The sequence below is a fragment of the Apteryx rowi genome, unplaced genomic scaffold (genome assembly GCF_003343035.1).
Source record: "Apteryx rowi isolate R43461 unplaced genomic scaffold, aptRow1 scaffold_859, whole genome shotgun sequence".
Classification (NCBI taxonomy): Eukaryota; Metazoa; Chordata; class Aves; order Apterygiformes; family Apterygidae; genus Apteryx; species Apteryx rowi.
Genome location: NW_020451159.1, coordinates 70,268 through 96,656, shown reverse-complemented (window position 1 = coordinate 96,656; position 26,389 = coordinate 70,268). Strand labels below are relative to the sequence as shown.

General features: G+C 35.3%; 1 protein-coding gene across 6 annotated transcripts in view; it reads right to left on the bottom strand.

Annotated features, from left to right (window-relative positions):
- Positions 1-26,389, bottom strand: part of TAX1BP1 (Tax1 binding protein 1) — a 68,750-nt gene that overhangs the window by 21,581 nt on the left and 20,780 nt on the right. For 2 of the 6 annotated variants that reach the window (XM_026090312.1, XM_026090313.1), the window contains exons 4-11: positions 22,919-23,106; positions 21,555-21,713; positions 8,122-8,270; positions 7,896-7,986; positions 6,239-6,424; positions 3,725-3,952; positions 2,374-2,520; positions 1,066-1,174 (exon numbers count right to left, since the gene is read on the bottom strand). In XM_026090312.1, the coding sequence (XP_025946097.1) occupies positions 1,066-1,174; positions 2,374-2,520; positions 3,725-3,952; positions 6,239-6,424; positions 7,896-7,986; positions 8,122-8,270; positions 21,555-21,713; positions 22,919-23,106 (1,257 nt within the window). The remainder of the gene's footprint in view (positions 1-1,065; positions 1,175-2,373; positions 2,521-3,724; positions 3,953-6,238; positions 6,425-7,895; positions 7,987-8,121; positions 8,271-21,554; positions 21,714-22,918; positions 23,107-26,389) is intronic. The other 4 variants (XM_026090314.1, XM_026090316.1, XM_026090315.1 and 1 more) reach the window with 4 other exon arrangements.

Below are 26,389 nucleotides of genomic sequence, written 5' to 3'. Positions count from 1 at the left end.
TTGCATGTTATCCAAGCAGATACTTACCCAGAAACCCCCTCGGTATCTTGTGACTAGTGATACATAAGATAAGCAGTCATACGATCAGCATTACTGTATTCAGCTCTCTCACATACCAAAGATGAACATAAATATAGGCATACATATTCCACAGGTCAGTCTAAAAACTAGACATAATTTTCTCTCCCTTGAGCTCCCAAGAAAGTTATCAACAGAATACGTATGTTACAATATTATACTAGATATTTAATTCTTCTACAAAAACATCTAATTCATCAGCAGTCTACTTTATCCAACCACATATTATGGGGGGCTTGCCAGAACTATATTTATTTTAGGAAACACTTGTATTTAATTAAGCCAGGATGAAACCAACCTACAGAGAGTAGGTGAATTAAAGAGGCTAAATAAATATTAAAAAAATTAGTCAGCATTTATTGGCATTTATCAACTTAGAATGAATATTAAACCAGGTTTAGATATAACCTATTTTGTTTAAATTTTAGAAGATTACATTTGTAGGAAGCCTAATACTTCATAAAAATTATAACCTAGTTAATCTAGTTAAACTTTCTCTAATAAACCACTAAGAGAGTGGCCCATAGTCTTGACCTTGTCATTGAATAACCATAACTTTTCAGTGGATTTGATTTTACAGTAGAATGCTATAATGAACAGTCATTATGAGATGACTGTAAAATTATCATGGTATTATATAAAATCTGAAGATTCAGGGAGCAAGATTTTTGGGGGGTTTTTTTATGAATTTTCTTCATTAGCCCAGCAAAACCAGTGTTAACTATCAAACAGGAATTTAGAGTTTAGTCCTGCTGACATTAAAAAATGTTAACCCTTTTGAAAAGATGCAATGAAATTATTTATGAATAGTATCAATTTGAAAAAGCAGCTTTTCAGATGAATCTTCATTTTTCTGATTATTATTCTTTGCTTAAGCAAAACAGAACAACTCCTCCTAGCTCATACTAAAAACACTATTGTAGATTACTTCACATGAACAACACTTTCAGGCTGATACAAAATAGTTAAAATTAAAGCTGTTGATACCTGGAGATGCAGACAACTTTTTGTCTGTAATGATGGCAGTAGCTGTCTGAATGTTGGATGCATCTGTCAGGTTCTGCTGATTTCCTGCAATTTTCTTTGTGAAAAGAAACTTTGTTTTTATATATTATTAAATGAAAACCAAAGCACAAAGAAACATCTCTTGCACTAACTACTCCTCTAAAATTGGACTAGCCAGAATTGCTCATGAAAATAAGACAGAATGATAAATACACAAACATATTTTATTCTACCAACGCTGAAATAATCTCAGATTAAGATTTTCAATAATTGCACTCTATAAAGTTCTTTTTTACTGGAAACTAATTTTAAAGCAAATTATTAAGAAAATCCCATTTTCTGGAGAACACTTGCATCTATCAACTTAAATCTACTACTTCATTGGAAAATGGAGTCTAATGAGTGATATAGATCTAGTGAAATAAGACAAAGAAATGAAATTTTTGTTTTGTATCAGATGTACCACATAGCCCAACATGTGGAAGATTTTTAAGGAAAAGCCACAGGCATTATGATATGACACCTCATTCACCATTGACCTTCTGGATGATAAGACAACTTTTTAAAAATAATCTATAGCTCAAAACTGAGTAGCTTCCCCATTTGTTCTGTGGACAGCAGAAATACTGTGTGTTTTTCTAAGGATTGTGTTTGTACACAATCTGTGTAAAAACTGTTTGTTTTGTAAGGATTGCCTTTGCTCACACTCCTTCACTTCTGCAGTGTGAGCCTTTCTCTTCTCCTCAGTTACTAATTTTCACAGACTTCTGAAGAACTTTGAGAACCTCCACCCCTCAAATTTGTTTGAAATTTGCCAATAGGTTTAGTTACCAGGTGGCATAAGGCTGACATTATCATTGTATAAGCCTCATTTATTAAGAAAGAGAGCTTAAAAACTGATCAGAATATCAAATAGATGTGGAATACAAACATATAAGGTGTGGAAGCTTTCTCCCCATCTCCCTTTGAAATCTTCCTCCATTTCCTCCACTATTTTTTTTTTTTTTTAAGGGAAACTAATCATGCAGTTTAGTTTCAAAATTCTTCCTTGAACAAAGCTATTCTTGTAGGTTCATCCAAACCCCATTAGCTTTCTACATGGGTGCTTTTCACAGCCATCTCAAAAAATCATAGTAGTAATTTGGTTTTATGGAAGAAAACGTGAAATTAAAGAGCCACTGCTCAGTGCATTATTTTAATCCTTTTTAAAAGCACTTTCCTTTGCAAAAGGAAATTAAATAGTTACTGAAAAGTCACAACAAGCACATGCAATTTCTCCATTCTACTTACTGCCTGTTCCGTAAATTTGTTCACTTGTTTTTGAAGTTTTTGACATTCTTTGAATTTTTCCTTGTAATGGTCAGCAGCCATTTGCAGGCGAAGCTTCAGATCTTCAACTTCTCTGCGCAGTTCGTGCTCCACTGTGTTGGAAATTTCCTTTTAAAAAAAAAATTAGAAGGTGTTCTCTTTCATTCAAACAGTACTATTTCCTGAAAAGCCTTTTCTTTTTAAATGAATGCAAACAAAATGCTCTAAAGTTTTCTGTGCAAGTGTGGAGGAAGCCTATGCTTTCTTGGTGGGAAACAAAGGAATAGAGAAGCAGAGCAAAGGTACAGTCAGTGTCTGTGCTTTGACATATACCAAAAGTCTAAATTCAAACCTTCTAGGGAAGGTGTTCAGGTATAGCCACATGGCAAAATCAGGCAGACCACAACTATATTTTAGAACACTCACTATATTTCTACTGGAATTGGTTCAGCTGAGCTGTAAAACGGGTACATGATCTAGCTAACTTATATTTACCAACTGGATATACTCTTAACCGCTCTGTATTTGGATACTTTCTGGTACTTCAGTCATTTGGATGATCTGCTACTTATTTCAGGATGTATTTCAAAGACATAACTGATTCTCAGAAAAGCTTGTATAATTCTTGGATATAGTAGCTCTTTTGAAAGTTGTATTATTCATTTCATTTAATATTTACTACACTATTCTAACTATTGTTCATTTCAATACATTTTTCAAACTGGTATGCCAGTACAGTAATCCTAGCTGTAAATTAATCTGATACAGTTGCAGAAGATAGAAGACCTGGTGCAAACTCACTGAAATTAGAATGTTGAACTTGATATCATCTTAGTAGATTTTGATCCAAGACAAAGAAAGCCAAGGCAGTTTCCGTTATGTTAATATTTTTGTACTTATAAATACTATAGTAAATCAGTTTGAACAAATTCTGAAGGACTCATGAGAATCATAGAAATTCCATCAATGAGGAAAGAACGTTACAGAAAAAACTATCAGTTTTTGTATCTGCATGAATTTTTATGCTACTGTAGTTCACTCAAAAGAATTAGGAAACGGGGTGGATTCAAAATAATATCGTACTATTCCAGGAAAATAATTTGGGGGAGGTGTGGCAAAGAAGTTACTGTAAGAAGTAGTAGAAACTTTCTTTCTTACTTACCTTCCCATTCAGCTAACATGCATTTGATTAAAGGTAATATCTGGAGTGCCGGAAGAGAATTTGTTAATAATAATTATTCAAACACATATTTATTTCCCAATTTTAGCAAAACCAGCTCTCACAGATTTTGCAAATACAGGTAAGTTTCAGTACTAAAAAGTAACAATTTACCTGTTCATTTTTCAAAGCTGTGATCTTCTTAAGTTCATCTAAGGCATCAGCAAGCTGCTTTTTCAACTTCTCATTTTCGAGACGTGCACTATGAAGATCTGCCATCGTCTTATCTCGCACATTTACTGCATCACTCAGCTCTTTTGACATTAGGACAGCTTCTTGTTTGCTAGCCTGGATCTGATCTTCAGCTTTTCGAAGCTGTTCTTTTAAAATACTTGCATCCTCCTACAAAAGGGAGGAGAGGGAAATAATCAATCACCTTTGAATTCAAAAAGTTTAAATAAAGGTTGGTGTAGGAATTGGAAACATTTGCAGGAGAAATCAAGTTTTCCTGGCAGCTTTAGAAAAAATCTAAAACAATAAGGTTGCACATAAGTATCATTTTCTCCAAATATTTTGTCTGCTAATGATTGTGTGCAATCATATTTCACCATGAGATAAAAGATTGTGAGCAGTCACTATCTCAAAATACAGATTTAAATACTACTTTACCTATTCTATATTTTTGTTGCATTTTCAGATTTAATCTGAAGCATAGTCATCAAAAGTTTTTCCTCCAGAACATCTTTGCTCTCATCACTGTCGAATGCTTAACTAGGATAAATGGTCATCCAGTTTCAAAACCAAAGTTCATTCCACAGTAAGACACTACAGGCAACAATAGAATAAGAGGCCTTAAAATGCCTACAATTGCATTATGTAAGATTCTTTAGTGCAGACACTGTGTAAAAGAGCTTTGGGATATTTTTCATACAACTCCATTTTCCAAGATAAGCTTTTCCAAGAGAGTTAAGAGCAAAAAGTAACAGAGAGTGAATTGCAGCATGAAGCATTCTAATATTCTCACCATCACTGCAGCTCCATAGGGCAGCCCAAGGACCCACTGACCAAGCCGCACTACGGCCTCTCATCCCTCACAAAAGCCCAGGATCAAAAAAGAAAAAAGCAGCTATAAGCCACTCTCAGCCTCTGAGCTGCCTGAAGGCATAATAATCTCATATTCTTGAGYCTAGACATAAATTCAGGTATGCCTAGTGTGCTACTTGTTAATTTTTGAATTACATAGCAGATTGTCCAGTGGAATAGTAATGTACTTTGTAAACATTTATGCAGGTGGATGGACTAGGAGATTTCTTGAAGTCCCATCCCTTCGCTATTTTCTATGGCAGTTCATACATCAGTTACATTTCAGTAGATATAAGGGGCTTCATAGTACAAGACAGAAATTAAGTGATCCCACTAGAAATGACAAATACTTCCCAGGATTAATAAATGACAAATTTTTGGTTGTTCCAATACTGGCACACACATTACACATTTTTATTTTAAATTAAAATACTGTAGTAGTTTAACACATTCAGAAAGAAAGCTGTAAACCAGTCAAAAGACAAAAATARTGTGTTCTAATTTAAAGCACAATAGTGTGTTCTTTTTGCCCTCTTACTATTTCTATTCTCAATAGCACTACTTTACTATTTCAATTTTATACTCATAACTTGCATTGCTTTAATGCAATTTCTATTCCTTCAAGATCTAGATTACACTTCCAGTGAGAAAACTGACAAGATACACAAGTTAAAAGTAAAAATCAGTGCATCACCTGCATAATCTCACTTTTCTTTGCTGGCCTCAGCAAAGGCTGTGCCCTACATTAGCTCTCTAGTTTATATTAAGAGTACATCTGTGGAGCAAATCTCCCAGTCATTCCACCTTATCACACTTCAAATCACATCACAGAACAGTCTCAAGGCACAGGGACTGGATTCCTTTTGGATGAAACTGAACAGGGAGATGCGTATCAGGAACAAAGCTAATAAACTCCAACAACTCATGGGTATTCAATCTCTGGAACCACACTAAAACCACCCCCTGGAACACGGGCACTGGACGCCAGGTCTTCAGCACTTTCACTTTCCTATTGTACCACACCGCCTGCTAACCACACTGCATAGCCAAGGTTAACTGTTCTTTACAATTCTTGCTGTTGGCACTCTTGCTGCTGACTTCTCATTTGATTTTGTCCATTTATGTGGTATCTTATCCTTCCTGAGGTTTTACATTATTGTATATTGATAGTACATTTGCCTAACAAGCCCTCCAGCACGTCTTTCAATGTCTCCTCTTTTCTCCTTCATTAACCTCTGCAGTTCAACATGGCTACAACCTTAACTTTTCTCTTCTCCTCACTCAGTCCTTTTTCATGAAGTTACAAGCAACTCTCAGGAATGCGCCATTTTCACTGAATTCACAAAGTAATTCTTCACACCTAGCTTATCTCACAGTTCATCATGCATCAAACTCTTCTCAACATGCTCAGAGCAAGCAAAACTATCTCACCTTTTTCCTTGCTCATTTTCTGCATCTGCTGAGAAAACAATCAGTTTCTTGCCTCTCAGCCTATACCCTGGAGGTACCTTCAACTTCCTCCTTTCTTTTGTCAAAGGCTTACAAACTCTACAGACTTTAGATATATTTATTTTTAACCAGGCCAATTATAATAGTAATGCTTACCTTGTTGGATGAGGAGAGTAAAAAAGCTTTCTTCATATTTTCTTTCTCTGCTATAAATAGCTGTAATCTGCCAACCTCCTCTTTATAATACGTTATCATGTTTTCTTTGTTTGCATCCAAATTCTTAAACGTCTGGATCTCTTTTACTAGTTTGGTGTTTTCTATTTCTGTATTCTTCAAGTGTATCTGTAATGATGCTAAAAAATGTCAAATTCTTCTTCCACATAATATACTACCTGTCCAATTAAGTGTTTACTAAATTTCAACTCATCTCAGACAGATTAGAACAGGTAAATAGAAAAAATAAACATTTGATAATATCACTACCCTCACAGCACAAATTTTTTGGCTGGAATCCTTTCAGCTGGATCATCTAACAACAGCTCCACTCTACAGCTAGGAGTTCAGCCCCTGATTTCTGTCCACATCAAACTCAGCTTTTGAAAACTAACTCCTCTCTTCACAAATGCAGGACAACTAAACACCAGTGAAATGACTGGAAGAAAGCTAAAAAGAAATTAATCTTCTAGTAGTATCTACTTACAATCATCTAAGCAAACAGGACTACAACAGCAATATGCAGTTCCAAAGACAGCAAAATACTTTTAAAACCCTAGAGCTGTTTTTAAGATGTCACCAAGTCTATCTTATTATGCCTAGTAAAGGAAAATTGTTGTACTCAAGTGTTGTCCACTCAAAGATTTGTGCCATTTACTCACAAAGGGATACCATGCTTGTGAAAGATGTTTTGAGATTTTAAGGTGACTTCTGGAGTAAATCTAACATCATCTGCCACATAAAGACCTTTTCCTATGAAGGCAAATAATCTTTTCAACACGCACAATTTGCTTCATAACCTAAAAGATTCATCATTCTAGTATATAAGCCAGAAAAAGGATTTTTTTTGCCAAGAGGAGTATGAAAAGCAATAGCCATCAGCTCAAGTCAGATTAGGGGTGACATTTCTAAAGCCTAATCAGTTTCTGCAGCTACTTTTCCAAGCAGAGGGTCACATCAAATTAGACAAGCTAGTACCACAGGCCAATATAAAAATTAAATGTACATGTTTGTTGTACTCAGAATGGTTCCATCAGCTCACTTCAACTAGCCCAAAATTCTGGACTTCAAGACTATTTGCGAGACTTTATAATATGGCTGTTTCCCAATATCAGCAAAAGGAGTCTGCTATACTAGTAAAATCAACGCAACATAGATCCTGCTAAAGTTTCTCAAAGTTATGCACCAGACTCAAGAATAGGGATCTAGAAAACATATTCTGGAGAAAGAACTTCCAGTAGTAAAAAGTAATTTACTTTTACATAGCTGTGTTAAGACAATTACCAGGTGATGCATTGTAGAATTAAAGAACGGCCTCACCAGCATCTATTATTTTAGGTTACTGTGCTTGCATTTCAACAAAGTGGTTATGTATCCTCCTTCTTAGGGACATTTTTATATCCTTGGAGAAATTCAAATGCTATTCTCCTCATCCATTTTTATCCAGGAGCATTTATAACTGTCTTAAAAATGTGTTCACAAAAACGACCCATTTCCTTTCTTCCTCAACATCCAATTTATCACACCTCACTATAAAATGTTATTACCCTTATTTCAAGTCACTTCATTTCAGTGTATACAGGGAGAAGGAATAAATTACCTTATAAAGTTCTTTTTCATCCTTTTCTGTCTTTAACACACATTCAAGTTGCTCCTTCTCAAGGATTACTTTCTTCAGTTTGTCCTTCAGACTAAGAAATTAACAAATTAATAGTACAGAATTATTAACAAAGAAAATTAATTCATATATTAAGTGTATACTTTAAAAGAACACCTGTGGAAAGAAATAGTAAAACATGGAAGGTAAGAGACAAATGACAAAATACCTGTCTAACTCTGTTTCTTTTGCAATGGCTTTTTGTGTAACAGTCATGATATCTTCTTCAAGCTGGAGAACTTTTGAAGCAGCCTCATCATGCTTCTTCTTCAGATCATCATTTTCAGTCTTAAGAGTTTCTGATGCCTGGATATTAGTCTTAAAAAAAAATTTGCAAATACATGTCATTTAAGAATGCATATCTTTAGAACTATAAAATGTTATTTGAATTAATGCTAAAATACAGAAATACTGCTTATTTCCAGGTTATATGCAAAAATAAAAGTCACTGCATATTTTATTCCTAGCATCAAGGAACATTTCATGAACATACCGTAAGTTACTTCAAGTTTTAAGAAGTATCTTACACATAAATATTATGTATATCACTTCTATAATTTTTCTGTAATACCTGTAAGTTTACTATAAGACAAAAAGATAACAATATGTACACTCTGAAGTCATGCTTACATTCTAAACCAGCCATTAATGTAATAAGCAGCACAGCATTCACATGTGAATTTGAACATTCAGTTTAGACAGTATCATAGTTATATAATTAAAATATTTTAAACATATTTAGAAAAGTGCAAAATGCTTTACATTACTCGCTGCTTTCACTTCAGAACACATGTAAAGCTACAATATAAGGAAGATAGTCATTAGGTTCCCTCTCTTCTCTAAAATGCACAGAATCACAGAATGGTTGAGGTTGGAAGGGACCTCTGGAGATCATCTAGTCCAACCCCCCTGCTCAAGCAGAGTCACCTAGAGCACATTGTACAGGATCGTGTCCAGGCGGGTTTTGAATATCTCCAGAGAAGGAGACTCCACAACCTCACCACCAATCTGGTATAAAAATAAACTAAACATGCTACGTATATTCATTTCTTCTATCTTTGAATGATGCCAATTACCTACAACATGGGCTTTACCCTAAAAGGGCACCAGAGAAATAGAAAATACGTAAGAAAAGACTAAAAGGATAAGTAGTCAAGATCAAGATACGTAAGAGAAAGATGTATTCTAAAATTATGAACAGAAAAATTAAATTGATTCATTCATTCAATTAGATGAGAATATCTTCTAAAAACAGAATCATTCTTGTTCAGTCTGAAGCATAGGTACTATTGGGGGGGAGGGGGGAAAATCAATGGAAATTAATATCTCAACTCTTCCTGCTGTTAAGTACACTAAAAATACTGTTCTTCACTGCCACAGCTTTCACTCTAGCTTTTCTAATGAGGAAAGAAAGAAGTTAAAAGTATGGAAACAGATCTGGAATGGCCTACTATTGAAAAGACCAAAGAAGATGACAGAGGGAAACAGGAGAGGGTTGGGAAAGAGGTTCTTTAGATGAAAAGACTGTTTGCAAATCCAAACTGTAAAGGCTAGAGATTTAGACCTGTACTGAAAAACAAGAAGCGTACAACGCAATATAAGAGGCTCAATAAGGAGTTTCTGTTTTGGCACAAGCACCCAGTTATGCAGAGACTACCAAAGACTTCAGAGTGTGAGATAAAGAAAGATAATTTTCAAATTTTTTGGCCTTCTTTCTGCAAACTAAGCATGGATTGTCTAGCTTAAAATACATAAACATCTTCTACTTTTGTGTGTGCTTTCTTTTACCTGAAAAGACTAAGAGCTTATATTTGACCAGATAACTAAACTAGTCAAGCCACAGCTAAGACAGCTGCAGGGAAAAGGAGAAAAAAATGGAAATACAGGCATTCCTGATGATGAAGAGCTAGACCAAACATTTGGAAGGTGTGATAACCTCATGAAACATATTGCAGGACTAGTGTCTTAGAGAACAGAAGCTAACACAGAGGATGATGAAAACAGAATTACAGAATACTTCGGCTTGGAAGGGACCTCTGGCGATCATCTAGTCCAACCGCCCTGCTCGAGCACAGTCACCTACAGCAGCACAGCCAGTTGGGTTTTGAATATCTCCAAGAATGGAGACTCCACGACCTCTCTGGGCAACCTGTTCCAGTGTTCAACCACCCTCACAATAAAGAGGTGTTTTCTTAGTTCAGATGGAATTTCCTGTGTTTCAGCTTGTGCTTCTTGTCCTGTCACTGGGCACCACATTGAACTTGTCCACCAGGACTCCCAGGTCCTTCTCTGCAAAGCTGCTCTCCAGCCAGTCGGCCCCCAGCATGTACTGGTGCATGGGGTTATTCTTCCAGGTGCAAGGACCCCACACTTTCCTTTACTGAACTTCATGAGGCTCCTCTCTGCCCATTTCTCCAGCCTGTCAAGGTCCCTCTCAATGGCAGCACAACCATCCGGTATATCAGCCAGTCCTCCCAGCTTTGTGTCATCTGTGACCTTGCTGAGGGTGCATTTGGTCCCATCATCCAGGTCACTATTAAAGATGTTAAACAGTATTGGCCTTTGCACTGATGCCCAGGGACATCACTAGTGGCTGGCCTCCAGCTGGACTTCGTGCCAGTGATTGAAAACTGGCTGAACTGAGGGTTGCAATCCACCTTAACTGACCACTAACCCACATTTCATCAGTTTGTCTGTGAGGATGTTATAGGATACAGTGTCAAAAAGCCTTACTAAAGTCAAGGTAAACAACATCCACTGCTCTCCTCTCATCCGCCAAGCCAATCTTCTCATTATAGAAGGCCAAACACACCCAAAATTGACTTCCTTTTCAATATTGCTTTGTTGGAAAGATGACAGATGTGAAGCCACTGTGAGTACAGCATTCATTATTCTTACTGAAGTAAAGTCCATAGTGTTCTGGGCAGTGGACAGTTAAATGTCATTCCCATCACAGTAAAATCACTGGTTATCTTAAATAACCCTGAAAAATTATTATTTTAAATATAATGCTGTTTTCTCGAGAAAAGAATTTAACAACACTACAGTGGAGCACACATAACAAGACAGTATGTTACTACTTTTGATATCAAAATTCAGTAAAGTTCAGCTTAGTATCAACCATGACAGTGGTATGAATCAAAGTATAAACAAGGTCAAGACAGACTGACCAATGTGACAGACTACAGCATGACCCACAGTGTTTGTGCAGACACTAAAGGTACAAGTTGTCTTTTTACTTTACATTTGGAAKATTAAAGCACTAGTTCATCTACTCATTTTTAAACAAAACTTAATGCCCTGAGGCAACAAAACTGTACTGTTACATCAGGAGAAACGTATCAACCAGAGCTCATGGAGAACCCCTACTGGCCAGATTCTAACTTAACTAACAATGTTTTAAGTACAATAAAATATAATGAGGACTGGTTTTGCTCATTAATTGTCAAAAATATGCTGTTAGCAAGAGTAATTAAGCCCTGCTTTTACAAGCCACTAAACAGAAGTTTGGGCATTATGGTTTTTTTTTTTTTGGTGGGAGAATTGTGAGGGTGTCAAATGTAACTGATCTGATGTCTCAGTTACTTCCTGAACTTTACACTAGCACACCATGCAGATTTTAATTTTTGTTACATATACTACTTATAAGGAAAGAAGAATCCATTCCAACTATTTGAACTCAAAATTGCTGTACAGACTTCTCAGAATTGCTAGTGTTTAAAGCTCATAATAAAGAATTCTGGGAAGAAAGGCATCATGAATGCCTACTTTGTTGAAAACAGTGTTGGAGCGGAAGACCCACAATTTTTGAAAGGTTTTGTTTTTGAAGAGCTATCAATTTCCTGCAACCAAAATTGCATTACTTCGGTGTAGGGAAGGCAGCATATTTTAATTAAAGTCAGTATTCCAAGTAAAACTTTCTATACAACCAGTAGTAACAACACACGTTATAACTGCTTGCCCTTCCCCTGTGCAGTGGAGACTAATTATTTGCCCGTTTTGAAAGTAGTATAGTAAAAAGTCTATTTCAATGCATATCTGTGTTTTCCCTAAACACCACTTTGGCATAACTGTAGCTGTTGTAACCCAAGTGACTTCAAAAGAATTTAATCTGATACATTATATATACAAACTGTACAAACAGTTCAAACAGCCTGCCAAAGGTAACATATATTAAAAGGAATTAATAGCCTGAAAAAAATACACTCCACAAACAGCATTACAATTGATGCTGCTTTGCTAGTTATTCTAAAGGGACATGGTATTAAAATGTAAAAATTCCATATTTAACAGATTCTCACCTAATAAACTTGTTTAGATACAAATAAAGCCTACAGTTTTGAAAGAAAAAGGATTATTTTTTAGAAACAACTTGTTATTCTACAGCTTTTTTAGCAATTCAATTTAGATGTTGCAATCCTAGTCTCTTACACTCTGGTTATAGTGGTTCCAGAGCCTGTAAAATTTAAAATGAGTGTTCTTAGACTATTTTATTTGTACAGGGGACTGTATTTTAGGAGGAGTCAAAAGTAGAAGAATATAAAAAACACACTAACCACATGTACCACCTCTATTACACAGAAAAGAGGATTAGGAGAAAGGAAGTAAACAGTAATTTAATCTACCTGGTGTTATATATATTCTATATATACATATAATACTCTATATAATATATATAATATTATGTATTCAATATACTCTTTTCTTCCACTCTTGTAACAGGAAGAAAAGCACAGCAAGAGCATAGGTCATTTTAATAATCTGGTTTAAAAACACCTGACAATTTTAACGTTACTTTTACTTTGGATCATTTCTTTAATCCAGGTTACAAATGCAGCACCCACAAAGAGTTGTAATAGCATTATGGGTAGAGTGGGAACCAAACTGCATAGCATAGAGCAGAATAAGAAGCCAGAAATTACTTTAATCAGCCTCACTGCTACAAAACAAAAGCTCCCAAAACAAAAAATCCTATAATTATTAGTAGCCTCACTAATGAAACGCAACAAAGAAATTTAAGGTAGCTGTCAGGAGAATTTGTTTTCCCAGAATCAAAATTCCAGTTTGAAAAGTTCCATGTGCTTTCAGATGGGGAGTGGGAGGAAAGATAAGGCACTGAAATCTTTTTATTGTTATTCTAAAATAGCAAAAGATTTAAGACTGATTATTTTAATAACAGAATTTTATTGTAATCACATGAAACTTTGCCCCCCAAAAGAACTGTCATTACACATAATGTGATTTATTTATTTACAGTGCATTACATTGAGCTGCTGAAAGAATCAAGATTCTACATCAAGAAGTGGCTTTTTTTTTTTAATCATATCAGTGGCTTTAGCTATGCATAACCTAATCCTAAATATATTGACTGAAACCTCTTAGAGCTTATAACGATAGCTTTATCTAAAGAATACATGAAGATCATGCCATGCCAGACTCTAATGGCATTTAAGTCTCATAAAGCCTCATACCATTAACGGTGGTAAGTCACGACAGATTTGGACAGAAACTACAGTGTGAATTAATATCCCATATGAAATCCTTGACCTATGTATAGGCTGATCTCTTTACCCCTATGGTTTCTCATTTATTAGTCTACCTCCAGCTCAGTAATGTTCGCCCCCGATACTCCACCACAAAATTTCAGTGCCTTTTGACAGAACACAGAAAACATAAAACTAATGCATATTTCAAGAACATTGTCAAACAAGTAAAGAAAAGAATGTCAGGGTTCCACTGAGATAAAACTGTAGGATAAACTCAACAGTTTAACCCCCCCCCACCAGTAGCCAAGGGAGCTATTATGCTTCATACACTGTAGAGAACTTGGGGGATCTAATTGAATTACCTATAGAATCCTTTTGTTTATCCAACTGACATCATAGCAGCTCCAACAGAAATATGTAAAACACTTGGCTGATATCATACTCTGTTTACAGGACCTCAGAGGACAGACGATGAACACAACACTACCATCGCAGCCACTGCAAAATTTATCTGAGTATTCTTACAATGCAAAACCTGAATGCTCTGAAAGCAGAACTCAGGTAGTAGTTTTTCTTTCCAAAATAAAATTTCATCATGGTAAAACAATAAACTAATACCCAGTAAACTCAATGACATTAAGCTTTTATCTTCATGACCACGATTGGCAACAGAAATACTGCCTTAAAAAACACACACCACACCACACACACACACACACACACACACACACACAGAGTATCCCAGTCCAACACTTACTGTCTTTCACGACAGCCCATATTTATGACATTTAAATGGACGAGGTGGAAAGAGCTGCAGGACCTGGCAGAAAAGGTAGTTCTGGCCTTGAAATCACAAAATAAGTCCTTTTAAAGAAGTACTGTTTTGAATGTAAGGATGTTTTGATTATGGTACAAGAGACTGAAGAATAAAGCCTGTCCTTTCAACAGTAAACACAGGTCATCATTTTCCATAAAAAAGGTAGATATAACCTTGACAGATATCTACACAGAAAAGAGTGCATCTACAGATGCTGAAAAGGAAGAGTTTATAATGAAAACTGAGCTTAATCTTCATGATTTTGGAACTGACAATTAGTATTCCAAAATCTAATAAAACACAGTAGTAGTAGTAAATTAAATATGTTCATCTATTCAACTGACACTGTTAAACAGAATAAATACTGTGTGCCTCTCTTCAAACTTAAGGCTCAACTCTGCAAATGTTCATCTAAGTGTCATCAGTCATCTTTTAGTGGCATGAGGGCTACAGATGTAGATTTTTTTTTTGGGGGGGGGGGGGGGGGGAAGCAGACAATACCACACATTTATAGACACACTGACTGATTTTGTAGTATGTGTTTGCATTCCAAGATGTAAATTTCTTAAAATTTCTTATAATTCCCACAAAATACTATCACTTTTGCAAATGGTCATTCTCATGAATAAGTAATTTGAACTAAAGTGCAGGCAGGATGCCTATCCAAAACATTTTAAAATATCCCAAACAGGTCTGTCCAGCTATCCAGTGAAATAAATTTCACTAAATCAGTTTAAGAAGTGTTCATACAAAAAAATAAATAAATAAAAATAAACTCATTTAAAACAGTTACTAAAACAGTAAAATTGGGTTTTCTCATCATAGGATGTTTACAGCACCTGGGAGGTGCTGTAATTGCTGGTGCCAACACAAGTAATTGAGTTTTCATTTGTGCCTTTAAATCATTATCACCCCCCATGTTAAAAAAATAAAATAAAAAATCATTTTTTAGGATACGCACCATACAAACAAAAAAAACTCCATATCTTGATTTAAAAAAAGCAGAGAAAAATTGCTTGATTCATTTACTTTTATGCACATAATCTGAACTGGGCGCTTATATTGCAGACATATCACACTGCACAACGTCTGTCATTGTCTAACCAGAGGAACACTCCTTATAAAACAGCATCAGAAGCAACCTCAAATGAATCCCTGGTATTTGAATAAGACTGCTAAATAATGTTACTAGCAGACAGATCACCTAAGTAGCACCTGAATTTACATGGATATCCTATTAAGACTATCTATCAGATAGATAAATCCACAAATTTAAAAAAAAACAGTCAAATGGTGAAATAAACTTTTAAAGAGCTGATGAAAGAACAAGTTTATTAAGCCAGTAAATTCATTTCTGCCTCAATTTATGCCAATATCATGCATATGGAAACACTATCCAAATATCTACAGGACCAAAGAACGAGCAGGCAATMTGTAAGTCTGTTCCTTCTGACCTAAGCTAAACATTTAAGAAAACCACTATAGTAGGAGTAAGATTTGTCACCACTGTAACATTACATATAACAGTTCAGAAATATTTTCTGCCCACTAGAGGGAGACAACTGATTGCAAAAGAATCAGATTTGCAAGCTCTGCTCCCTCTACAGAAATACAGACTTACAAAACCTGTGTTTACAAAATTCAATAGCAGCACAATGTCAAAAGAGCAAATGGATGAAAGACTAACACGATTAGAGCATGTTTTTTTCGTTCAAGATAACACCACTAAACCTTAAAATAGCAGGCAAGTGCACTGTTGCCTTAGAGCTTACACACAGTTTACACACCCATCCTAAAATTGGTACACACACAAAGACTAAAAACATGCATTCTTTGTACTTATACTCACAAATATTATATACTCATAATACGGTGTATAAAATATTACATATATTTATAACTTATGTAACAATACATGCATTTTTATATATATACACATATATAAATAACACTTGAAGAAAATCGAATGCAAAATTTAACTTTTCCAAAAGAAAAATATGCCTTCACATAAAAGAATTAAGTTACATAAGCCTAGTAAATCCCATAGTGACTGATATACTTAAGTATGTAGCAGCAAACAAGTGATCTCAGTAGGAAACAAGCAAAAAAAAGTTAAGGTTGAAAACAATTTGGAACACTTTTGGTAACCATGTATCATAGGGCATCTCCTTAATTAAAATAATCATAATTGCATGGTTAAAATAATAGTGTTATATTAGTAGAGTTGCAAATTGTATATACAACAACCATTCTGAAAAGCAAGTATGCTATCAAGGAATAACATCCTAGCAAAAAATGAACTCTGAAACACTAACGGAAAAGAAAAGAAGTGACATTTCTGAAATACTTTCAATACTTTCATATTTACTCTTAATTCCCAGACAGAGTAGTAGCAGATAAGGTAAACCTTTGCATTTTGTGCAAGCTAGCTTCATGACACCTGGGGGAAGCTCAAGCATGGTTAAACTGGCATGAAAGTCTGCAGAGGGATACCATGCTTTTCTGTAATAGGACACAAAGCTCTTTTCAGGAGACTAAAAAGGGTGCGTATGGTTGGGGGGGGGGGGGAGTAGGAGATAAGGGAGAAAGGCAAAGATTCACGTGCCAGAATCCAGCTCTGAGGGTTATGATTCTACTCCCTCCATAAGCTGATCTTGTCAAAATAACTACATATTAGGTCTGCTAAACAGCCTTTGCATAAGAGAAGAGAAAAAGATAACCTAAAAGTTAAAGATAGAAGATTTGTCCTAAGTTCTACAGTATCCTAACCTTATTTTATTAGAATTTAATGGTAATAACCGTAACATGCAAAGTGTATGATGTATCTGTCAAAATATTATGTAAAATCCATACTGCTTTGTGCATCTGCAATCTACTGAAGAAAAACAAAAATATGCATGTTTCAAGTGGAGACCTGCTAAAGTTTCCCAAAGCGTGTTCTGTATGCTGTGGTATATACACACACACAAAGTTCATCACCCTTTCTGTATAAAGGGCAAGAGCTAATTTAGACTGATGAAATTGTAGAAACAGCCGAATGCCTCCTCTTGTGCCTATCCACTTCCAGCACAGAGCCAGGAACTCTGTATGAAAAGCAGTAGTGGGGCTGGAGGGCATGCTCCCTCTGAGCACAAACATCGGCTAGCACAGAGCCAAGTCTTACAAATACTCTTTTTCTGTGAGGATGGTGATGACATCCTGAGCAAACTAAGTCTGCAGAATCATGAAGGTAAAGAGCAAAACACAAACAAGAATACAGATATTTACTTAAACCTGATAAAATTAAAAATACCATAAAAGATCGAAACCTTTAGAGACAAGAAGTGGCTTCAAATGCTGTAAAATGTGAGACTCGGAAGCAATGTTTCTGCAACCCTAACAATATATTACCACTTCATGCCCTGAATTCACTTGCTCCTCCCTCCATCTTTGGTAGAAAGTGAGATGGAAATCTTGTAAGAAGGCAACAAAAAACTGCACGTCTCCTAAACAGCAACAACATTGTCAGCAAACAGAAATCTGTAGTTTGTCGTGGCAGTTACCCTTACTAGTCTGAAGTGATACATATAAATACAAGGACTCACCTGCTTTTAAGACACAAAAATGAGAATCTTCGTATCATCATAAACATATAGTTTATGCATACAGTCCAATACTTAAATACTGTGAAAACACTGATTGTATTAGACCTGGATACATTTAATTTAGTACACTATCTTCTGGGGGGAGGGGGGGGGGGGGGGGGGAGAGAATCTATTTTCAGCTTGCTTCTTCCTCATATAAGCCCCAAATAGCCTCCATCAAAGAATTACTTCCAAAGCATCCCAACTAGTCAAAAAGCAGAGACAAAAGACAACACTTCCACTGCCTAGAACTCTATGCCAGCAGCTAGGTGGGGGGAAGAAAGCAAATATATCAAGAGTGGGAGAGAAACAGTAATTTGCATATAGCCGTGTCTGTCAATGGCTATCTGCATTAGGAAATTCATGTTTCTACATTTCTCAAACAGTCTGAACTATTTGTGAAAACAAAGAATTGAAAAAGAGAGTCAATATCAGAAAGAAAAAGCATCCTGAAAGCATAAACAAACATGAATACAAGGCGTGACTCTACAAAACTATGCTTTAACAAAATATTTTCATATTATGAACCCAGAGCTTGTCTATCAAGAATGTAAGCTGTATTTCCTACATTGTGCTGCAGTAAGGAAATTTACTCATCTACTATGACTCCTTGCCACACAATCCAAAATCTGTTAAATTTAATTATAAAAATACAGGGTAGCTTAATCAAAAGCCAAAGACACATTCGCATTATTTGTCTAGAAGAAATTATGAGCAAATTTTCTAAAAAAAGGGGAGAATAGATTGCCCAGCATTTAATAGAGGGGTTCATGACTCAAAGGGCCTCTTTATCAGAATAAAAGTGCTAATAATAAATAACAGTTGCTAACACACTAGCATTAAAAACAGCTTTGCGCTCACATACAATAAAATACATATATACATAAACACCCATGTCCTTCACTCATACAAATTCTGCTTTTTAAATACAATACTTCGTACTAGTCTTGTATTTTATAGGGCCTTTTGGTCAAACAGAAATACTATTTGTGCATTTCTTGGCAAAAAGTAGTTGCAAAAGAAAAAAAATAATATGCTAGTAAGAGATTGTCTATGAAGTTAAATGAAGCTTATTAATTTGTGTTAAAATAAAAGTATCTCCAATACTTATAGCTTCTTCTTAAACTACAAAGGCAGTGATATTTACTTTAATGTTTATAATTACTCTATTTTCTTATACGGACTATTTTGTTTTAATAATTGTTTGTCATTAACCTAAAGTATATTGAAAGAGGTTTTTTAAAGCCTTAAGTATTTGGAATTCTATATCTGAATAAATTAAATAATTTTTTAGAAAGTCTTCCTTAAAGCAATTAATTCCACTCTTTATCTATTTATATAACAAGATTTAGAGCATAACTAAAAATCTATCCACATGCAACAAGAGAGCACTGACAAAAAACACCAAAATACTTAGAACAATCGTTCTTTAACTTAAAGGTTAAGACAAAACAGTCTACCTCACACTAACCACAGGGGAAGATTCTGCTGTCATACAGAATTTAGCTATATTTTGATTACTTAGCATCTCGAGGTTATCCTTCCTGGCTTTTTTTTTTTTTTTTTTTTTTAATGGCTGAATTAATACACTGTTTAAGTTTATGGTCTATGACAATTATTTATGTCACACAGAGCTGACTAGTTTAGCTGGGTTTTTTTGGGGGGGGGGAGTTAATTAAACAAACCACAAAAAAAAACAAAACCTAGTTATTTTAATTAAGTGCTGTATAATAGCTGCTCAGGAATCTTTATGATCCCAGCAAAGATAAATCATATATTCCCTTCATCTGCAGCTATACTTTAAGTATTGGAGAAGGAAGAAGACAGGAAATCATCTTCAGGTTTGGAAAGGTTCAACAGAAAGCTGCCTATGAAGCATTGTTTATTAACTTGTTCCTCATCAGAAAGTTTAGTTTACTGTACCTGATATAGTGAAATCAAATTTTTATTTTCAATAGTGACATTAGATTTATATTCTGCTTATGTAGATAAATGAAAGAAGGGAGTTTCAACTCAGCAGAAAGTTTTCAAAAGGTGAAAAACAGAGAATGGAACATAAAAACAATTTTTTTTTGTTTGACAATTTGCTTCTTGAGAGATACAAAAAAAACCCTGCAGCAGTTAGAAAACTTTTATTGTATTGTAGATAGATGAAGAATAGTACCAGCTTCAGGTCACTCTTCTCCCTCATACTTAGCTGAGCCATAAACAGAAGTTCTTCACACTGCATCACCATTTGAACACAATACAAGGCAATAACAAACCATAAAATACACCCAAAATTAAATTCTGATTGAGTTTTTTTGCTTCTAAAAACTCATAGGTAAGCGCAAGAAAGAGACTGTATAAGAACAAAACTGTTCTGATACTCTGTATATGATATATTGCTGGACAGCTTGCAAAATGCAATTTGACAAGCTGTTTTTAAAAATGAGTAGTAGAGGTAACGTGTAGTAGAATTCACAATTTATTTTCAATCACTCTTTTTTAAATGAGAACCTCGGATGACAGCAAAAGGTGTCTATGTAGCTCCTTCAGTTTTACCCACCAAGCTCCCAAATGGAACATCAAGCAGATACATAAAATGCATACTTAGAAGGATTTAATCCTAGTCTTATTGATTTAAGCTGGCCCTCACACATTCTTGAAATTAAAATAATTCTTTTATAAGCAAGATTTAAACTTAAAAAAAAGATCTTAGCCTTTTCTTTTCCCTTATCTAACATTCTAGTATCTACCCATTTTACTCTGTTCAAAAGCAAGCTACAAAGTTTCAACGGTTTCAAATTCCTTCAACAAATTCCTTTCTCTTAAAGGTGTATCATGCAGAACTGCTGACATATACATACTAGCATTTAGAAATAGCCTATTAACTGCTGTCTGCAGCTAAATTATATAAGCTTCATTACTTCAAATTTGTCCATGTCACCACCTCCCTCCCACATGTTTTTAATCTTCTCCTAAAAGTTGTTTTCTGAAAAGCAGCAGCTTAAAAATGGATTAGGCCTGACTCTTGTATACCTTTCACTATGACATTCGATTTCCTCCTTACCATACGTAGAAGTTCCAAATTAAACTTGCTCTGGTTTTGGCTATATTTATATTTCCACTACCAATTAATATCGTAAGTTAATTTTTAGGTTTGTTCTTCTGTCCCCCCTCTAAAATCTTCAGACCTTTGTGAAGCCTTTTAGAGAAGTCACTAGCTACGTTTTACTCTTTGTATGCTCTGGCAGTGGCATTCTCTGTTAAGTCTTAATGTGTTTTTATAATACCAAAGCTTTTCCCCCCCCATTTCCAATACTGTGTTCTTATATAATTATTCCTTAATGGGCGTTATTTGAAAAGTCTTCCTCCATTTTTAACTAATGTAAGCAAACTTTAAACTATCAACTACTTTCCACTATGAATTCCACAATTAAATGTCAAACATCTGGTAACAGCTGTCATCGATTATCTTACCAAGCCTGGTACCAAAAGCCTTAAATATTTTAAGCATTTTATGACATAAAAGGAATAGTGGCAGGAGGTTAATAGGAACTGACCTATTCTAGTGTAAATGTCTATCCAACTGGTGAGGGGTTTTGATAGCTGATTTTCACCCAGTTTAATTGTTTTTTTTAAAAAGGAGGATTACAGACATTATGCATCAGCTTTAATCAGTTATACAACTAACCTTTTGCTCTGTTTGCAGTTGGTTACATCTCTGCTTTTCATGGTTAAGTTCTTTTTCCAGTCTTTCAACTTGATCTCTGAGTTGTGCAGTTTCCTTTTCCAGAACAGCAGTTACCTTTAATAGCTCTTCTTTTTCTTTTATTATTTTTTCAATTTTAAACTGTAAAAACAAAAACATTCTTTTTTGGTAATTTTTCTCCCCAGGCTTCCTATTAAATAAATGGATGACTAGTTACTCTTACATTTGAGCAGAAGCACAAAACGTGCATTCTCTGGCTACGTTATTTTAGCTTTCTTTTTCCCCAATTTTTGAAATTTCATTCTTTTAACTGACTAGTACTACATCACCATTAGACAGCACATTTTGTAGCATCTTTATTTATACTAAAGTTTCTCTTCCTCAGATGAAGTGCTTTTACTGTTCCCAAGTGACCACAACTGTGGAGGAGCTAATTAAGATGATGACAGCTTGGTGAGAAAAGGCTGCTGAGTGTAGACACACACATTCAAACAATGTTTGAGAAATTTCACAGAATACCAAATGCACACACAGCCAGAAGTAAGGACAGGCACATGAACTGGGACAATCACAAAGGTCTGGAAAAGTCTTTTCCTTCAGTGTTAGCACTATGGGTATATACTCCAAGACTGGAGAAGCAAAAATATTTCAGCTGTATCTCTGTACAGAGTCTCTTGTCCCTAAATTTTGAAAGCTATAAATCAAATACTTGTATATATGTGCATAAAGGCAACTGAAAGAAGGGTAAGACATTGATGGCAGAGTAAGGAGAAGGTACAGAGCAGTTTTCCAATAAATAACTCATACAATCAATTTTTTTTTTTAAGTAGGTTTCAGCCTAGGGAATATCGAGAAGCAGGTGGAAATGTTTTGACCCCAGATGCAAGCATACAAATCTAACAACATCAATTTAGCAAAGATGTTGACAGGCAGAATACTGCTTCAAGAAAACAAGCTATTCTAAGTCACTCAAGCACCTGCAATTATTCAGCTCAGTTTCCCAGACTCTTCAGTTGTGTACAAATAAAAGCATACTAGTTACTCAATTCTTAGCATTCTTTCACACAAAAGTATCTTCTTTTTCCCCCCTCCTCCAAACAGAAAGCCATATTTGAAACACTGGCCTATTTACTTAGTTGGACAGTGTAAACGGGCGAGATGAGCAACTCTTATGGTTTCACAGTCTATCCTCAGTGCAATACCACACCATACCTGTAATCAGTTTAAATATTTACTCATTTAACCTGCAAGTGGTCTGCAGGTTCATCTATCTAATATTAGAGAAAAAGCTAGAAGCATGCATAAATAAGGAGATGGGTAACATTTTAAAAATTGGTGAATCAAACCTCGAGTAGTCCAGCTTTTGTAGTCACCACTAACATATCAGAGTTTCCTTCATCTTCCATAGTGAGCAATTCTTCAACAGGGGAAGAGGTACGAAACTGAAAAGGTGTGCTTGCTCCACGGATCTCTCCTTTATGTGTCACATAACAGAACTGGTAAAATTCCCCATCATCATTTGGTAGATAATATCCTATCAAAATAAATTTGTATTTAAAGAACCATTCTATACAGAAATAGATTTATTATGCAAGTCCCCATCTGGAAATACATTATCAGATAATGTATGGTTTACAATATCTTTCATACTCATTATCTTAGTGAAACAAAAACTGTCAAATGGTAGAAGGAAAAGCCATCATATTTATTTAACCCCCCCCAAAGACATTCTCCTAGCTTTTATTATTATAGGACATGAAGGCCTAGAAAAATATCAGGTAACAGGTGCTATATATACACATCACCTTATAATACATTAGATAATAGCTGCTGAATATATGTATATGAAGTAGATTCAGTCATCAGCAATGAGAAGCCCTGAAGTTCTAAACATGGATTGGGACTGCATTATTATGTGACTGTCATACAAACACAGAAAACATTTCTACCCCCATCCCCCAAATCACTTATTCTATAAAATCAAAAACAATAGACAGAATAAAAATAAGACAAGAATTCTGCAACTTTACCAGGTTCAAGTTTTGCATGTTTGCATGGAATAAAAAACAGCAAAAACCAATTGCACTATGTGCCAAAGCAAGGGACTACTCTGAATGGATCACACAATGTTAGTGAGCTGCAAGCATTGATGGGGGGGGGGGGGGGGGGGGAGAAATCAAAGGCTTAACAAAAAGTTAATTTTTTTAAATTAAGAAAAACATTTTATTCTAGTTTTGCCTGAAGAAAGAATGAATTGCCCTTCTTATAGCTATGTAATACTATATACATATATTAGCAGATTATTTCAGAGGAATTTGTGTGACTACTGAATTCAGCTGTTACCCACTATACCTTCAGCATCAAGCCCCTTACATCACCTGAATTCACATGCTTGTGGACGTTAAATAATCATTTCCAGAACTAATGAGATTTTTACCAATATGAGTAAATACAAGAAACTACACTCTACTCAATTTAACGCTAACAAAACCACCTGGTTTTATCTAGAACACCGAATTATCAGACACCCTAAATAGCTTGAGGAAGATACCAGCATATTAAATCCCCACCTAACATTTGACGTAGTGAGCCCTTTTTTTTCTTAATATTCAGTGGCAGGTGTTGTCATCCATTTCTGTCCATATTTCACCATGATTTAATCTATTTACCCTGCTATTACCTTTCTTATCATTAAATTCCATTCACCAACTAAATGTCCAGTACTTCTAGAAACAGATGTTGAATGCCACAAAAATTTAAGAAGTGTTTTGTCATGAATAGATTTTGTGAGGCTGTATTTACACACACACACTCTTTCTTCATTCTATCAGCTTACGTAAATCTTTATTTTGCCCATTATCAGAGCTGAGAAAGATACCAAAAATGCATGAGAAGAAAGCAGAATCTACATTTCTGAAGTCACTTTTAAGTGCCACCCAAAATAATGAAATCTAAACATAACTAAATATAACTAAAGTCTTCTCTAGGCCACAAAAAAGGTCTGATAAAATTCTAGAGGTAGTTAAGATAAGCAAATGAAGAAATCCAGGAATTTCTTTCATGTGCCTTCCAAGATGTTCCTTCAGTTCCAAGTCAAGTATAACATCAGAATCCCTATTTTAATTAATATGTTTAATTTTTACTCCAGACTCCTAGAAGATTTTTCACAGTACTCTTACCTATTTTTCCAACAAATGGAAAAACTCATTACATGGACAGCACTCACATTACACAACACTTCACATTTTCTTTGGCTCTTCTACTTTATTAAACGTAGCTCAGTGAAGAATACGTTAGTGTCAAAAACTCAGGATTCTGTACTTTTGGACCTGACTACATTTTCCTACATATCACTGCAGTTTTAAGTTCCTTTTATCTGATTCAATGTTTAAATAAGGTGGAGCTACACAGAAATTGATTCAGAACAATCTAACCTGCAGCTCCAGAAATTTTTTTAAATTGGTTCAAGTTGATTTTAAAAGGGACTTAAAATCTTTTTCAAACATGTACTGGAGAGAACAAACTCCTGTTATTTTTTTTTCTCTCAGCACACCTATTTGGTCATACAAAAATACTTAAAGCATGCTTCACAACAGTACCATTTATCTCAAATAAATTAACCTCCTGTAAGCTTTAATGATCTCATCTCAGTAGTACTAAAATATCTCAAACACAACAGGGAGATTGTTTGAATGGAGATCTGGTAGCTCTATAAAAGCGATGGACTTTGAGCAAGGAATGTAACAGATGACACCATACTTAAGTTACACCACACAGGAAAACACTGGCTAACTCAAAGGACTGATAACAGGATGCAGAGCCCTTTGCTTCTACATCACTTGTAGTCTGAGTCCAACCCAGTGTCATTCATTCTTAGCCAGAGGATTTTTGATAACTGTAAAAGAAATGGATGGCTTTCTCAGTTTCTAGAAGAGACACACAAACTCCACAGAATTCAAAGTTATTCACATGATCTGACTATTTTCTGACCATTTTACACGATCATCATCAAAGCTACAGAAAAATGGACTTCGGGTAAGAGAAAGAACAGTACAGAACTCAAGCTATTACTATTTGCAGCTGCAGGAGAATCCATCATTCTTAACAAGTCAACCAACCAATCCAGTAGCCATTCTGGACTTCAATACTGTATTAGAAGCAATACACACACACACGTATGTACATATATAAAGAGTAAAGCCAACTGTGGAAAAACAAAAAAGAATATATGATGCTAAACTCCAGTAGTACATAAAATAAGCATTAGGCAAATTTAATGAAGAGGCTTTTTTACATGCAGGTTCRTAGATCTACATGCCTGTGTAGATCCACAATATCCAGAAAGTTATACACATTGGCTTTATAAAAGTACCATCTCTTTATCTCTGTTTTGAACCTGTCACCTGGTAGCTTACACTGACAGCTCCTACTACTTCTTTATGTATTAATAATTAAAAAAAAAATCTACTCATGCCATGGGAAGCTCTTCCGGATTTTACAGACATCTGTCATAACTCATTATTTCCCTTTCCCAGGCTGAAAAGCCTGGCAAAAGGAAATTCTGAAAGTCATCTAGTCCAACTTTCCACTCCAAAAGACACTGCTATCAGCACCAGATTGGGTCCGCTGTGGCCGTGCCTAGCCAAGCCTGTGGAATCCCATCCTCCCAGACCTCACTGTGATAACTGTTTGAGAGCTGCACCACTTCCTCTTGGCGAAAAAGCCTTTCCTAATGTTGAAGCTAAACTTCCCAGGCCGCAACTCATGGCCACTGTTTCTTTTTATATTATCAGCCACTAATAAGAAGAGCTTGGCTC